General features: G+C 36.8%; 1 protein-coding gene across 1 annotated transcript; it reads right to left on the reverse strand.

Moving 5' to 3' along the window:
* Positions 1 to 863: 863 nt before the first annotated feature.
* Positions 864 to 16,113, reverse strand: LOC148079526 (uncharacterized). The gene is made up of 11 exons (XM_087791130.1): positions 15,828 to 16,113; positions 14,642 to 14,719; positions 14,474 to 14,558; positions 14,116 to 14,151; positions 13,889 to 14,028; positions 13,577 to 13,700; positions 12,561 to 12,705; positions 12,385 to 12,495; positions 10,190 to 10,317; positions 3,937 to 4,024; positions 864 to 1,320 (listed from the first exon to the last, which is right to left on the reverse strand). Exons 1-11 carry the CDS (start codon positions 16,015 to 16,017, stop codon positions 1,183 to 1,185), a joined length of 1,263 nt encoding a protein of 420 aa, XP_087647256.1. The 5' UTR covers positions 16,018 to 16,113; the 3' UTR covers positions 864 to 1,182.
* Positions 16,114 to 16,854: the final 741 nt, after the last annotated feature.

Below are 16,854 nucleotides of genomic sequence, written 5' to 3' on the forward strand. Positions count from 1 at the left end.
ATCCATGTTTTGATTTGATGCTGCTTGACTCAGATAACACCCTATAAATGGGAGAGAAATCTGGATTTTATAGACATGTTTTTATTTCCCGTCTTTTTTTCCTGATGGTTTAAAAAAAAAAATGCTTTGTAAAAATGTAACCATTTTCCCGTCTGTACCAAATGAAAGGATAAAATAAGATTATTAATCAAGATTATTACTGACAAATAATATTAAAAAACATATACACTATAACTCTGCACATAAGACTGGTTAACAAATTGTAAATAAAAACAAAGAATTTTATTTTCAGCAGTTATTTAACCAAACAATTTATTCAGGAATTCAGTCGTTTTTATTTGAATCCAGGAACCCGAAGCAGCTCCAACTCTGCTGGGTTCACAAGACAGAAAAACTGGAAATAAATCTACGAATTCACAGGATTGACGCGGAAACATCCACGTGGATGCTTCTTTTATTGCTGTATTTTAAAATTAAATAGTTCAGTCAAACCTATAAAAACAAATGCATAAAAAAGCTTTTTTCAAACACAAACAACTACATCAATTTCTTTTTTTTCACGAGTGCAATTGATTTTGAAAGACACGACGAGACAATAAAACTATTCCTTTGACAAATAAATATCACATTCTTTTTGAAATGCATTAAAATGAATATATTCATATCATGGATTAAATAATAATTGTATTAAAAATCGAGGGTAAATGTGGCGATAAAATCACATATTGATGCAATAAATAGAATTGCTATTATTTACACTGTATATATAGCAGACTCCACCAGTCTGTGTGTGTGCATGTGTGTGTCCATGTGTGTGTGTGTGTGTTTGCATACTAAATGGGAGGAAGTCAGTGTCAGTGTGATGAGCTGTTGCTAAGCAGTGATGGTGGTTGCTAGGGGTGGGGGAGGGGGAGGTTGTCGGGGGACAAGTGTGTGTTGATTTTTTATGAATAGAAAATAAAAATATATGACATGTGAAAGATGAGCTGCAGCCGACACAACTTTATAAATAGATAAAAACGTGTCCTCATCGGAGTTGGGGGGATGATGGGGGGGCAGCACGATATGTGGTGGGGATCACACGGGGCTGCACACTCCTCGGGTTTCCCAAAATGGCGTCCGCCAAGATGTCCCCTCCCCCTGAATATTTTGAGCGTTTTTCCCCCCCCCAACCGTTTCCCTCTACCTGGACTCCCGCGGGGCGAAGGACACGGCGCTGCTCTCGGCCGGTCGAGACACCGGCAGCCACTTGTAGTCCAGGTTCTGGGACGGCGGCTCCAGACTCCAGAGGTAGTTCTTCAACAGGTACAGGCACACCTCCTGCAGGAGGACGACAAACAGAGCCGTCAACTCTCCCTCCTTCCTTCTCCTCGGCATCCCAAATAAACATTTGTGTCGACAGATGATATTTAAGGAACGCTCGGCGGCACACAGGTCTCTGCGCCCACATGCTCGCCCTCGTGTTCAGAACCTTATATTTACGGACTCCAGTGACGCCTGGAGAAGAAAAACACATTTGCACAAGAAAATAAATACATGCATAAGGTGCTTGAAGTCTGCAGGTTTGAGTCCAGCTGTTATTAGGATATATATTTGATCTATCTATCTATCTATCTATCTATCTATCTTATCTATCTTATATTATCCAATTATAAATTGTTTTTTCCAATTCACAGCAACACAGACAATAGATCCAAGAACAAGAACAAAGTGCAATAAATAGAACAACGTGCAAGATGACAAAATCTCAGTATAAACTATCATTCTCTTACAGTGCCTTTATTCTATTCATCCGCCTTTCCATCCACGAATCCATCCATCAATCCATCCAACTATCCATCTATTCACTCACCCATCCATCCATTTATTCATCCACTAATCTATCCATTAATTCATATATACATACATCCACCTAGATATCCATCCATCCATCCATCCATCCATCTATCCATCCATGAACATAACATAATAAACATACATGAGTAAATAGAATAGAAACAAACTAAATAAATGAAGAATATACAGTGAAAATTAAGTGATTACCAATCAATAAAGAGGTTAAAAATAACGTTCAATAAATCCAAAACGTGTCCGGCATTCGAAGTATAAGCAGTGGAAAAATAAATTAACAATAATAACAAACTAATTATTTAAAAAAAAGATCAACTTTTTCAGAAAGGAAAACTCTTGTGACAAACAATAAAAGAGACAATTAAAAGTAAAGTAAACTAATTATACAGTATATTAAGAAACGGAAGAAAACAACACTCCAAAAATGTCTGATATTTACAAAATACAATATTATTTTAATCAGTGAGGTGGTGTTAGGTCAGTGTGGATCTTGAGTACACAACAAGAACAACAACAACAATAATAATTCAAACACACACTCGCCCTCATTCACCTTATGGGTAAAAAACGCTCCAGATTGCGAGGGAGGAAGATAAGGATGAGTGAGGAGGGGAAGAAAGAGTTGGGATGAGTCACATCTGTGACCTAGATCCTGGTGGGCGACTCGATCCGGCCACGCCTTGCGGAATGTGAGCGTGTGTGAATGTTTGCGAGATGGACGGTTGGACGGTCGGACCTCCACCAGCTGAGGAGAGATTCTGCTGGACGAGTGCGTGACACTAGAGAAACTAGTGGAATTAACTCACATAGTTAAGGTAAAATAATTGATTTAAAAGTACTTAAATAAAGGAAAATATATAGATTATGAACATGAATAAAATAATAAATGTAAGATTAAAACGTGCATTAATATTATAGAAATGCATTGTATAAATGTGGTTATTATACTGTATATATATATATATATATATGTGTGAATGTTTGTTGTAAAACCTGTTGAATTAACTTACCTAGTTAATGTAGAAAAAAATTGCTTTAAAAATAATGAAATAAAGGAAAATAGACAGATTATGAATATGAATAAAATAATAAATATAAGATTAAAATGTGCATAAATATTTTATAAATATATTGTATAAATGTGACTATTATACTGTATATATATATATATATATATATATATATATGTATAAATGTGTGAATGTTTGTTGTAAAACCTGTTGAATTAACTCACCTAGTTAATGTAGAATAATTGGTTTAAAAATAATTAAATAAAGGACAATAGATAGATTATGAATATAAATAAAATAATAAATATTAGATTAAAACGTGCACAAATATTAGGTATGTCTATACATATATCTATCTAATATATATAAAAAATATATATATAAATACAATTTAAAAAAATGTAGATAAATATATAGTGTATATATTGTAAATAATCACTTTATTCATATAATTTAAACTAAATCAAAAGTTTCAGAGTTAATAACAGTCGTCATGAGGCTATTTTTGGTTTCTCCTCATTCAAACAAACCCGGAAACTATTAATAGAATCCGTCTTTTAAAGCTGATGAAAACATGTTCAAATGTTGTGTTGAATGAATGGCCGGAGCAGACGACAGGTCTCTGGCTTCCATTCAGATCCTCATCCAGTTGCGACACATTACCTCATTCAAGACATTTGCTGGAGCCAAACAAGAAGCTTGTGGTCGTGGATAATGAGCGGCGCTGAATGAGTGTCGAGCAGGTCATTATCCGGCGAGAACATTTCACCTGAGCTCCATTCAATCACGTCCATGATGACTCATGAGTGTGTGTCTGTGTGCTGGCGACACACAACAGATGTGTTGTGCCGAGATAAACCTGCAGTCATGTTTAAAGGACGACTTTTATACCGAAATCTCTCTCAATGTTCAGTTTCTCTGAAACACACTTCATTAATCTTGTCAACCCTGATCAAAATAATGATCTTTAAATCAGTATTGAATGAATATAATGATGTTTAATCTTATGTTATATAAACAACTCTCCATCATCTGTGTTTACAAAATACACAAAAGAGAGTAAAACGTGACTCACTGTGAGGAAAACGTGTGTCAGTTTGGTTCCGATACAGTTCCTGGGTCCACTGCCAAACGTACAAAGGAGGTTCTTGTGTTCAGCATTCCTGTGTGCACAAGAACAGACTGTCCAAGTTCATCCAGTCACTCGTGTGTCCTTCATTTGTTAAAGGCAGCCATGGCTGTGCAGGAATCATGCTCACACATTTTTGGATTCAAATTGAATCTATGATGATTAAAAAACGATCTAGGGTTTTCGTTATTTTAGTCAATCGAACAATAAACTAAAACATATACAAATTAAACACCAGACTCCTGAAGTCAAGGAACATTTATGTAATTTTGCTTTTATTCTGTAAAAGTTTGTTATTTTTGTGAACTTAATCTGTGGAATGCACCATAGATATTCCTACGTTATTGAACGCACCACACTAGCGGATGAGGTTATGCCATGTCGTCGAGGTTTTTGTTGTCACATTTTAAATAAAGTCAATGAAAAGATATATTGCATTATTTGAATGTATAAACACTTGGACTCGTTGAGATTGATTAGTAAAACTTCTCCTACTAAACTAATCATCAGTAGTTAACATAAGAAAAAACTTGAAATACTGAGAAAAACATGTTAAGTACAAGAATCACGTATGAAGTTAATACTATAAAGTAAAATAGGAAAACTATAAGGAAGAGGCAGAAATAAAAATAACTGTTTTTCTCTCCGATTCTTATAATCTCTAAAATATATAGTTTATTGTTATTGTGAAAATGGTTTGATTACAGTTAAAAAAAAGGTTTGATTTCAGTTGAAAATTGTTTGATTTCAGTTGAAAATTGTTTGTTTACAGTTAAAAAATTGTTTGATTATATTTGAAAATTGTTTGATTTCAGTTGAAAATTGTTGGATTATATTTGAAAATTGTTTGATTTCAGTTGAAAATGGTTTGATTACATTTGAAAATGGTTTGATTTCAGTTGAAAATAGTTTGATTACATTTGAAAATGGTTTGATTTCAGTTGAAAATGGTTTGATCACATTTGAAAATGGTTTGATTATAGTTGAAAATTGTTGGATTATATTTGAAAATTGTTTGTTTACAGTTGAACATTGTTTGATTATATTTGAAAATGGTTTGATTAAAGTTAGAAATTGTTTGATTATGGTTGAAAATTGTTTGATTATGAATGGCATGTTTGATTGTAGTAAAAAAAATATCTATGATTGTATGTGAGTGGTGTAATTTAAAACTAAAATCTTTTAAGACTTACACATTCACTAAAAAAAACAATATAAATGAAAACAAAGAGACAAAGAAACAATAGAATTGAGCAACATTAAGAATTCATCAGCTGTTAAGACATCGATGTAAAGTGACAGCAAACATTGTTGATTGTGGGCGAAAAAGAGAAAAACCTCAGCGTTAGTTTGACAACATGTTGCACTCGAGCCGTGTCTCTCCGGGGAGGAATGTGAGAAAAGTGGACTAAATAAAGCGGACCTTGTTGTGGGCCACAAGATGAGATTAAGACGTCATGTGACTGATGATGATGGCGTGAGGTGGGCGATCACGGCGGCTGATGACTCCGCTAATACAACATTCCTCACTGAAGAATGTGAAGAGAAAGACACATTGACACGACCACGTCCCACAACTCCATCATAATTCACCGCCTTCACAATCCAACCCTTTTTTTTTTGTCCACGTTCATGACGTGACTCTTGCACCGACACATTCGTCAGCACCAGACGACACCCGGTGAAAGTGAGGAATCACTTCCATCCGACGTGATGTGGCGGAGGTGCTAACTGCCGCCATCGATCGAGAGAGAAACTCTAAACTCTCACTGGTGGAGTTCAAGTCACTTGACAGGTAGGAAGCTCAAGTATAAATAAACAGACAAGAGTTGACCGGAGTGTTTTCTGCTGAGACATCCCCTCCTTCTCCTCCTCCTCCTCCTCTTCCTCCTCCTCTCTCAGCGCTAATGCATCCTGTCTTCCTGAAACCCGAGCTCGGATTTAAGTGAAACAGGAAGCATTAGCGGTGCACGGGCCTGGTGTAAAGAGTGTGAGTGCATCCGTGCGCGCGAGAGTGGTACTTGCACCGCAATAATCTATTATCTGGAAATAGTAAGACGTGCGGCTGGACGTCAACTAACGTAATCAAAGAGACAGGAAGTCATCTTTGAGGAGCCAACAAAGGTTCTTTTTTTTTTTTTAAAGGTGCTCAGTGAAAGGAAGGTAGGTCCGGCCGAAGGGTTTTTAATGAAAAGTGCATGAGGAAATAAATGAAGGCTTCACCTGGATTTAAATGAAGCAAATGTTCCTCATACGCTAAAAAAAACCTTACACATTGTCCTTTTAAATAAGCTGAACTGAACTGAACTGTGACAGGTCCAGGGCCTGGTACCAGTATGGGAGGCATATCAGGTTGCACCGAAAAACCCCCGAAAAAAACCCACTTTATTTAATGTCTGTTGTATTTGTTAGTACTGTCTGACTAGCTACTCATTGGGGTGAATTTTATTTTTTTTAAATAAACCATGTAAACTATTGAAAAATGAGTAAAACACAAACCGTAGTAGTAGCGTAGCAACCGGTAGCAGAGACTTTTAACACAGCATGAGACTCTGAGCTGTTTTAAGTGCTTTTTACTCGTTTTATTTTATATTGTTTTTACCTTTGTATGTTTTAACTATGCTCTCTTTTATGTCACTGTACAGCACTTTGTTCCCGACTGTTAATGTTTTTAAAACGCTTTATAAATAAAGTTGAGTTGAGTTGAGTTGAGAGAAACCAGTCCAGGTCTTTGGCTGATTTAGCAAAGATCTACTTTTCATGCACTTAATGTTTTATTTATATTGGATTTTGGATGTTTTTTATCTGAAGAAAAGTCCCTGAAAATACTGCAGATATTAAACCAGCCTGTGACGCGAAACATCTTAGGGGCCCCTGCTAAAGTCATTTAGTTAAAGAGCAACTTATATGTTGATTTAAGTGTGTCTTAAATAGATGTTGGACTCTATTGTATCATCAGTATGTGTCTGTTTGTACAAAACTCTGTTTTCATTGAAATATTTACACTAAATGATGTGAAGATCTTAAGCCCCACCCACTGAAAACACTTTGTTTTTCTGAAGATTAAATCTTGTTGAACATAACCACACCCACTCTGTGGTGATTGGTCAAGCAGCAAGGTTTGTCACCACAAGTCATCAATCCCAGAAGTCTCCACCTCCAAGGGACTCGTCGTATAAACAAAGCGGGGCATGATTACAATTGGCTGCAGGAGGAGTGAAGCCATTATTATGTCATAATGGATTCCAAGCTCGTAACCTCTCGTTCGCCAAGATTTCAGTCGGAGGAGAACTTTATTAAGTAATAACTTTAAAACATGGTCATGATGAGAGACTTAATGCATCTTAGAGAGGAAGATTCAACATTTGAAACATGCGAGTCAGGAGAGTTGGCTTTTGACATTAGTTGACCTTTGAGTTTATAGATATATAAATCCATGAATGTATAAGATGAAAAAAACAGTTTGATAGTTATTTAAAAAAACGTATTTATTGGACAAAATAGAAAGAAAAGAAAATGCTTCAAACAATGACAGTGGCCACTTTTCTATATTAATAGGTGATACTGGCTGTAATGAAAGCTAAAGGCAGTCCATAAACTAATCAGGCATTAGTATTTATTAGAGTTTATCTTCATGCGTCACATTTATTAGTAAAAGTTCTCAAATATATAATAATAATATTTTAATGTTTCACCAGTCAGAAGCTTGGACAAGGATAATTAAAATAAAAAACTTAAAATAGGATCAAATGGAATCCATATATAAACGTGACTCCTTGAGTTCGTAGGAAAGTTTCACAGAAACTTAAATAAACTGAAAATATTAGCTAAATTTAAATCTCAAAGAACATCGAATGGTGAGTCAGCGTTTTCGCTAAAGACGGTTGGTGAAAACTTTCCGAGCAATGATGACGAAAACCAGGTTTAAAGGCGAGCAAATATTTGACTTTATCTTTCGATGATTGACTCGACCGGTGAACTACCGTGCGCCGCGGTGGCTCGGATTTTTATCTCCGTTTTGTCCCTACATTTATCTACAGAGTGTGTGTGGGCGTCCGATAGCACGTTAACTCACCAGCTTGACTATTTGTCTCGAATGGAAACTCTCTTACACACACACACACACACACAAATGCAGCCATAAACACACAAACACATGCACAAACGGGTCCCCACGCACAGACAAACGATTGGTCTGTGCAGCGGAGATAGAGCTAGTGGGCTTGTTATGTAACCGAGCTGCAGCCGTTTAGTTGGAAAAGGAGGTGAGAAAAGCAGTCGTGCAAAATATCGGGAGCAGACAGGAAGTCGTTCCCTCAGGAAGACTGACAGATGGACGAGGAGGGAAAGAACCGTATAGGCCGGAAGAAAAGATGAAAGATGATAGCGTTGAGCAAACGGATACGCGCCCAGATGGAGAGAAAAAGAGAAACAATAGTGAATGAACAAAAACACTTTCATTCAGATTTGACGCCATTCAAGCTCAACTGTTGAACTATTGTTTGTTTATTTACAATAAGTTAAAGTTCACATGCACAGAGAAAACGTGTTTTATATCATATGTATAAATATTATTTACCGGAATGTTTTTAAGTGACAAAAAATGGGAGTAATTCAAGATTATTTTTATATAAATACATTTTTAATTTCTGAAAAAAGGAAGATTGTATTCAAATAAGATTCACATGTCATCCTAGTTATTCAATGTATTTGTTCAAATAAACCTGATAAATGCTTATTATAAAAACGTGTAATAACTCATCAAACAGGGATTTTAAACTCTGGCATTTATACTCCAAATTATTGAGGGTTTTTTCTTCTTCATTATTTCATTAAAATACAAGATAAAATGGTTAATTTGCTTAAAAAAAAAAACATTTTCCCTTTGATTTTGTTCTCTTGTACAGGACGAGCAGAGGTTTAAATATAGTTATTAACAGATTTTAAAAAGATAAATTATAGAATAAATGTATAATTAATAAAAATAAAATATTAAAATGATTTCTGCAGCATTTTAATTAAATATAAGTGAGAAATGATTAACAATTCTAAGATGTGGTGGAAAAGATATCATGGGACTTCAATACTAGGATCGGAAAATACAGAAAATGCAAACGTCCACCTTGAAATAAAACTGTTTTGCTCGTGTTTCGTAATAAAAAGCTACGTAACGTTGACATAAAAACATTGCAGCAGTGGGTTTATATCATAGTTTCGTGTCAAGCCTCCTCTGACTCATTCCTGACCCCCCCTCTCTCCAACGCAGGGAATCCCCGTTGGTAAAAACTGGTATGAGGTAATCCGTTACCATGGCAGCAGCAACCCCAATTTATAGACTCTGTACCTGCACCAAGTCACCTACGTCAAACCACACCACCTCTGAATGTGATGCCCCTGATCAGACGGCGTGACTTCCTGTCCAACAGACCCACAATGTTTGTTTACCACAACAACATGATGATTCGTCGATGCTTCTGTGGTCCGGTCCAATAACTTTCTTCCATTTTCTAGACATTTTTTTTGTTGTTGTGTCGAGAGATTTGTGTCGGAACATAATGTTCGAGCGGATGTGAAGCCACCATCAGTCGTCCAATGACCAGAGCTGTGGGAGGAACGTGGTCAGACGCATTTTCATCGACTTCTAAGAACGACGAGAAGCACCATTGAATATGTAAATCTAAAGAGTCATCGCTCAGGTGTTTAGGGGGGAAATACTGAATTAATATTTTGAAAAAAAACAAAGCGAAGAACTAGGAGAGAATATTTTGTGACTCATATTTCTATAACCCAACCCACTTGCATCAGAAGAAAATGGCTTCTCCCCCATTCGACACACACACACACACACACACACACACACACACAAACAAAGGGGAATCCTCATTGGTAAAGATGCTGTCACGTGACCAGCCGACACAGCAGCCACCTGAGAATTCATGCTGCTGTGCAGGCTCTTGTGAATGAAGCGCCATGAATGAGAATGAACAGGTGAATGAATGAATGAATGAATGAATGAATGAAGGAAGGAAGGAAGGAAGGAAGGAAGGAAGGAAGGAAGGAAGGTAGGTAGGAAGGAAGGAAGGAAGGAAGGAAGAAGGAGCTCTCAGACCATCTGCACTAAAGATGCAGATCCTCCAATGGTGCCAGTAAAAGAAATGAATCTATCAAAGACAAGAAAAAAAAAAGCCGGTAGCTTCACCTTCCTCTCCATCGCTCGGGCAGGAATTTGTCCGGCAGCTGGAAGATGTCGGGGTCGCGGTGGACGGCGTGGCTGATGTAGAGCGCGCCGTAACCCTTTGGGACGTGAAACCCGGCGAGTGTGGTGTCCTGAACACACAAACAAAACATCCATTTAATAAACCCTCTCTCTCAGGCACTTAAACACGTTTTTAATTCCTGTCATTTTTTTTTTGTTCAGTTCTCGTGCAGGAGCTCTGGTAGGAAGAGTCACCTCCAGGCAAAAGCACCACTTACTCCTTGGTAGCCCTTCTCATTCACCTCCTCACCACATCCATTAGTCGCCGCACTAATGGCCTGCCAGAGAACATAATCACTGTTTCTCTTCCTTCACCTTCTTTCTCATCGCTCTCTCTGCTGGAGTGGAAAATCTTTCACAATAATTATTTTTTGTTGTTGTTGTTGTTGTTGTCGTCAAAAGGGAGACCCTGGCCCTTCGCAGAGGTCAAACAAGTGTCACTCAAACGCCGCAGAAGAAGTGGCATATGTTGGTTCCACCTGAGGGAGCGTCCACTTTTTCCACCTGGCGGTGAATACCAATGATCCTCGTCCACACATGACAGAATCTCATTACAGCCGAGCTCCCTCCTCCCGGTTTCATTGGCTGCCCTTGTTGTTGTTGTTGTTGTGTGGCGGATAACAAGCCCTGATCTCCGCGGTGATTCATTTCTCCCGTTCGCAGATATCTTGCAACACTGTTTTCAAACTGTATGACTCACTGATTCACACCAAGAAAGTTATTTTGACTCTCGCTCTTTTTAAAGTGGCTTCAATCTTTTCTCTCTGCTCGGGTTTATTTTCCACTGAAGACATGATGAGTCGATGTGATGTGGATAATAAAGAGGACTTGCGACCATTTTGAAGGGTCAAAAATAGGAAACATATTTCAAAACATATTCATATACTTAGCCTTCCTGCCGGGGGTCAGTCCGGAAATATGAAAATGTAGAAAAGAAACATTGTTTTCTGATCATCAAGGTTCTCCAGAACATTCCTGCCTGTCATTTTTTACATTTACTCGTTCTTTATTTATCACTGATTTTTAGCTGTTTATATTTTTTCCCATCATTTTGGTCTTGAATTTTATGTTTTTGCCAGTAAGGACAAAAATACGTTTTTTTTTAAATTTCAATTCATACTTTAAAAAAATCCTTTAAGTCACATTCCAAACTCAATGTATGTAATGAATGTCCACTGCTGATAACATTGTTAGGGGAAATAATGTTTAACTAAATAAAATTACTATTATTTTTATTTATTTATTATTTGCACTGTATCTTACTTTATTATTGTCCGAGGTTTTTGCGTGATTAATCTCTACAAATGTAATGATTTAAAATCAACATCTAACAAAAAAAAAAGGAAAAAGTTTGATTCAAAGCTACATTGTAAATTATATAAATACAGATTATTTTTATAATGTTGATTGACAGTTTAACGGAGATTTCATGATTTATAGTTTAATTACTTTAAAAATATATATTCTTGAAAGTATTATCATTGTTCTGGTCAGCTCTGCAGATAATAACTTTTCTTATCTTAAAAATACATTTCCGTCAGAGGCCTCCAGGAATCAACCTGAATCTGTCACGACTCTCTGATCCCGTCAACCTCCTTCCTTCCGGGACGATCGATCGATCCCAGTTGACGGATCGATGCCTCTGATTGGACGGTTGTGTAAGCGGGTTTGATGAGGTCACAGCGTGGCGGGAGTCATGCTGCGCGAGCTCTGACAGATTGAACTGGTGGTCAACGAGGTTCGACGAGCATTGAACTAAAAAAGTGGAATTACCCCTGCGGACAGCGATGACGTCATGATCAAATCCGAAAAAAAAACCGCTCAAGCGAACCAAACACATTTGAAATTTGAGGAAATGAAACTTATTTTTTTTTAGAGATTGTGTATTTTATGATTTGTTAAGGTCGAAAAGTTCAGTGAGAAATCAATATAATGTTAGAGTCAGTTCTGCTACTTTTGCGTCACATATTTTAGGGTCATAAAACTCACAGAAACCCACGTGTGTGTGGCGCCATCTAGTGGAGAGAAAATATAACCAACACAACAACTGATGCCAGACGCCAAAGTTATGCGAAAACAATGTCAATTCTTATGATTTCAGAAGATAATTCACAGAATAATAAGACTTTAAAACAAACCTGATTGGCTAATCTCCTTCCACCGATGAACGGAGGCCACAACCTCTCGACCTCCAGCAGAACGTCATCCAGAAACTCAGAGTCCATCAACGCTCGCTGACGCGTCTCCTCCTGACACAAAGAAAGCACTCTCGGTCAACCCTACGAGAGTCCCTTTCCCTTTCCGGTGACTTTACCATCTCTTCTCCGCTCAGTGCCAATGTGAAAGACGTGAGCAGAGAAGCCAAAGCTTTTGGGATGAGAGCAGAGATGAAGAGCAGAAGATGCTGAGCGGCACAGCTGGAGTCCGGCAGCGGCAACGTTCGAAGAGAGCCCACGAATCTGTGAGGAGCAGATGACCAGATCAGTGTTTGAAAGCATGAGGTAGGGACAGGGAAGATGCATGTGGACGAAGAGAAAACAACGTCGAATTGAGGAGGGTGAAGAAGAGAGTGCAGGCAGGGTGGAGACCAAGGATAGAGTTGGAAAAATAAATAAAAGGGATATTAAAAATAAGATTAAGCTGTTGCATTATGTAGAAAATGTCTTGCATTTTATTACAACAAAACACTTTTAGATTTAATATAGTTTCTAACAAGGAAATAAATGCAAACGATTAACCAACATCTTAAGACAAAGCTCAATAAGCCAAAGTTGTTATTTTGATTGTATAATATTTCCTTATAAATACATTTCATTTGGAAATATAACACTATTTTTTAAATATTCCCCCAAAAAAGGAAAGATAAAAGAAAATAAATAAGTAAAAAAAAAACCCTGTATTCACATTATTAAGTTAAATAATAGAGTTCTTCATTTTTATAGCTTCATGGTGACCTCATGAGGGCCACATAAATACAGTCACCCGGCTACATGTGGCCCCGGGGTCGTACCCTGGCCATGTCTGAGCTAGAGAAGCGACGACAAGCGTTACATGACCTGCCATGATGTACAGTTTAGACTTGAGATCAGGGGTTTCAGGTGAGATCAGAGGTGAAGACTTGGAGCGACCTGGACTCAGATTGGATGTTGGGAAAAGGTCTAGTGGTGATTTTATTTTCAAAAAAGTTGGTTAAAATAATAAGTTTGTATGTGTAGATGCTACATTTGAGAACCTAATGGATGGACCCAGGAATAGCATCACTTGGACAGCTATTGAGACTAAAAAAAATAAGATAAATAATGTATTTTGTAAAGTTATAGAATGTCTCACCCTTTCGTCTCACTCTCCAGTTTGTCTTTGATGATGTCCATCAGTCTGTCTCTGGCCTCCAGAGCGGTGGACAAACCTGAAGACCACATGGGAACCTTCACACTCACGGGTGCGGAGATCAGACCTGAAGCACAACAAACTGTAACTTCTCTCAGGAAGTGTCTGACGTTGCAATAACATCAGACACTTGCAATAAAGTTTAAAAAAAAAGTGTGGTTGGACTTCACGGTTCCGCTTTTTTTGTTTTTTGGGTGAAGCACCAGAGCAGATGTGAGTGAAACACCAGAGCAGATGTGGCACATGTGCACATACCGTGCCAGTGCTCCGTGCACAGATTCATGATTTCCTTCAGCAGTTCTGGCTGCTGCTCCTGCCGTATGTTCAGAAAAAGACCCAAAACCATCTCGGAGCCAAGTTGCTTGAAGACAGAGTAAACATGCTCAGGCTGTCCACTACACAAAAAGACACACACACGTTGACACAAAAACTTCCTTATATTAATGATTCACTTTTTGGGAGCCAAAAAAAAAAAGCTTTACCTGCCAGAGAGTTCCTTCAGACATTGATCACACACACTGCAAAGTCAGAAAAACCCATAAGATAATAAAACAGCAGCTCCAAATAAACGCAAAACACACAAAATGATGCTTAAACTGCTGAGAGTGAAGAGTTTTATAATGAAACCTGATAAGTTTCAGTAAATAAATGTACTTTTATCTTTGTTTGGATGGTGTAGTTGTTCTCTTTCTCAAGATCAAACTGATATTTTATTTATTTTTCAGTTTTTATCAGACATTATGTATAAAACTAAATACATCAATGGGCAAATATTACTTTATTTGGTCACATTTAATTGTACTCGTTATGTGACAAACTGGCAGCGCAAGTGAGGCTTACCTGGAGATAAAATCTTTTGACGATTCTAGACAACTTCCAGTAAACAAGCTGGTGAGGGACAGTCGCAGAAGTGCAGCCTCCTCACCTGAAACAAACTTTAGATACTGAATATTGCAACAAATGTGTCTCTAAGAGTAAGTGTGTGTTTGTATGTGTGTGTGTGTTTACCGTTGGTTGTCACAAGGGTGTCACCGTAGACTTTGGTCATCAAATCAGTCGGATCTTTGACAAATACACTGTATTTCTCTATGGAGCACAAACACGAAAGAAAATATTATATATTTTTTAATTACTTGGAGAGAAAAAATAGAAAGAAAGACAAATATGTTAATTTTATCCCTCTTAAGGAGGAAAAAAGTGGATATTTTAGGCAAAATTTGTAAATACTTTAAAAGCAGGCTGCATTTTTTAAAACTAAAATATATAAACTGTTAGAGATTCAGAAGTTATGATGTAATAAAAGAGGAATAAATATACTTAATTAATAACTAATAATTGTAAAATACCATCAGTATAAGACAACATGTCCGTTTCTTAAATGGTAAAAATAAAATGAAAAAAGAAGAATAGTCTGTTTCCCCTCTGGCAGCATCATGGGTCAGTCCCATGACGGATGATCTCTCGTGTAGTACCACAAATGTTCCTTTTTTTATTTGACTGCTTTTATCCATGACGAGGCCATATACAGCACTTTTCACTTTACTTCCTGTTAATCCCTTTACGGGAAAAATAAAATAAATCATCAGTGAGTCATTTAAAAAAAGTAAAAACATTATTGAAGTGTTATTACTCTAATAAAACTATGAGATTAGTATTTAACGTTTTTTTTTACTTCCTTGTTGTGCTGTGAAGTTTTTCCATGAACTGACAGGAGTGCCCATGAGCTACACACCGAATCACTATCAGCAGTTTTACTGCAATAATGACTAACTCTGGTCTTTACAATGTGACAACTTAAAGTTGATTTATGATAATAAAATGGTGAAAATCAACTGTGTGTGTATATATATATATATATATATATATATATATATATATATATAATTAAATATTTTATAGTTCAATACACCATTCATTTGCATTTATTATTTTACAATATATTTGAATATATAAAACTATAATCCATAATTTTGAATAACACAGCCCATTTAAATTACTAAATTATTGATATTTTTAACTATTTAACTCGAATAAGTTAAGATTTCCACCCAAGTGTCTTCAAGTACAGTAATAAAATAATTTAAAATCTTGACAAAATGGTTGATGGTTCGAATCCTCCTCGAGCCTCTGGAATATTAAGCTTGAGTTGCTGCTCTGAGTGCCTTCGAGCAGGACATCTGAACCAACAACTCACCGCCCAGCATCTCTCTCATGGCCGCCGCGGAACAGATGAAGACCGTGGGTCTGTTCAGGAGCCGGTACTGGAAAACTCTCCCGCGATGTTTGTCGATCCTCTGCCGGTAGAAGCTCACCGGGTCCCGGTAGAACTCCAGAGACTTGTCGCCGAGCACCGACACTCCCGCGTTCCCCGGTAGTTTTGACATTAAAACAATAGTTCCTGTTGTTGTTCAATGAAGTTATAAACGTTGAGATCAGGTTTAATGTCTAACAAGTCATTGATGAGTTTCTTCTTCCTTGTGTCCCTGAAGCGTCTCAGTGGTGAGTTCAGGTGCACCCGGAAATCACCAGGTTCCACCTGACCTTATGCGGCTGCTGTGATTGGCTGGTTCACGATAATTGACATTTTCCTTGACTAATAGTAACAGAAAATTAAACGCGGGGGATTTGAAGACTCTTATTACTTGAGTATTATTACGTACTTTCTACGTGCATTCGACGCAACTGTTACCTAAAAGTTTCCCTTTAAATAATAATTATTAATAATAATAATAATACAAATAAAATTCAAGGCGCCTTTCTGGACACGCATGGTTACCGTACATTTAAAACAGAAAGCAAATTAAAATATCATTAAACATTATTAAAACACGTTAAAAAAAAATGTAGTTAAAAGTGGATAAATTGACAGAAAAGGTGGAGAAGTTATGTCAGGTGCAATAGGCCACCTTTATATAGATGACTTGTGATTTAATATGGTTAAATGAGTCAATGTTTATTTATTTATTTATTTTGTATTTACATATTTTCAAGAGAGACAAACAGATAGAAAATACAATCACAGTGTTTAAGTAAATTATTTCAGAGTTTGTATGTCATTATGAAAATAACTTTAAATAATAAGTAGTCAAAATTAGTACTCCTATACAGTATATGGTACACAAGCTTATAATATAGGACTATAACTCGATTTATTGAATGAACAACAATTATTTCAATTCAATTCTATTTTTTAATAATAATAGTCCAATATACCATTCATA

This window comes from Callionymus lyra, chromosome 5 (assembly GCF_982586985.1).
Source record: "Callionymus lyra chromosome 5, fCalLyr1.hap1.1, whole genome shotgun sequence".
Taxonomy (NCBI): Eukaryota; Metazoa; Chordata; class Actinopteri; order Syngnathiformes; family Callionymidae; genus Callionymus; species Callionymus lyra.

Excerpts from the sequence above, each read along its gene's own strand:
- LOC148079526 (XM_087791130.1), bottom strand. The coding sequence starts at position 16,017 with ATGTCAAAACTACCGGGGAACGCGGGAGTGTCGGTGCTCGGCGACAAG. Across the intron at positions 10,318-12,384 it reads GAAGGAGATTAGCCAATCAG|GACACCACACTCGCCGGGTT; the intron begins GTTTGTTTTAAA and ends TTGTGTGTTCAG. Across the intron at positions 4,025-10,189 it reads CCCGAGCGATGGAGAGGAAG|GAATGCTGAACACAAGAACC; the intron begins GTGAAGCTACCG and ends TTGTGCACACAG.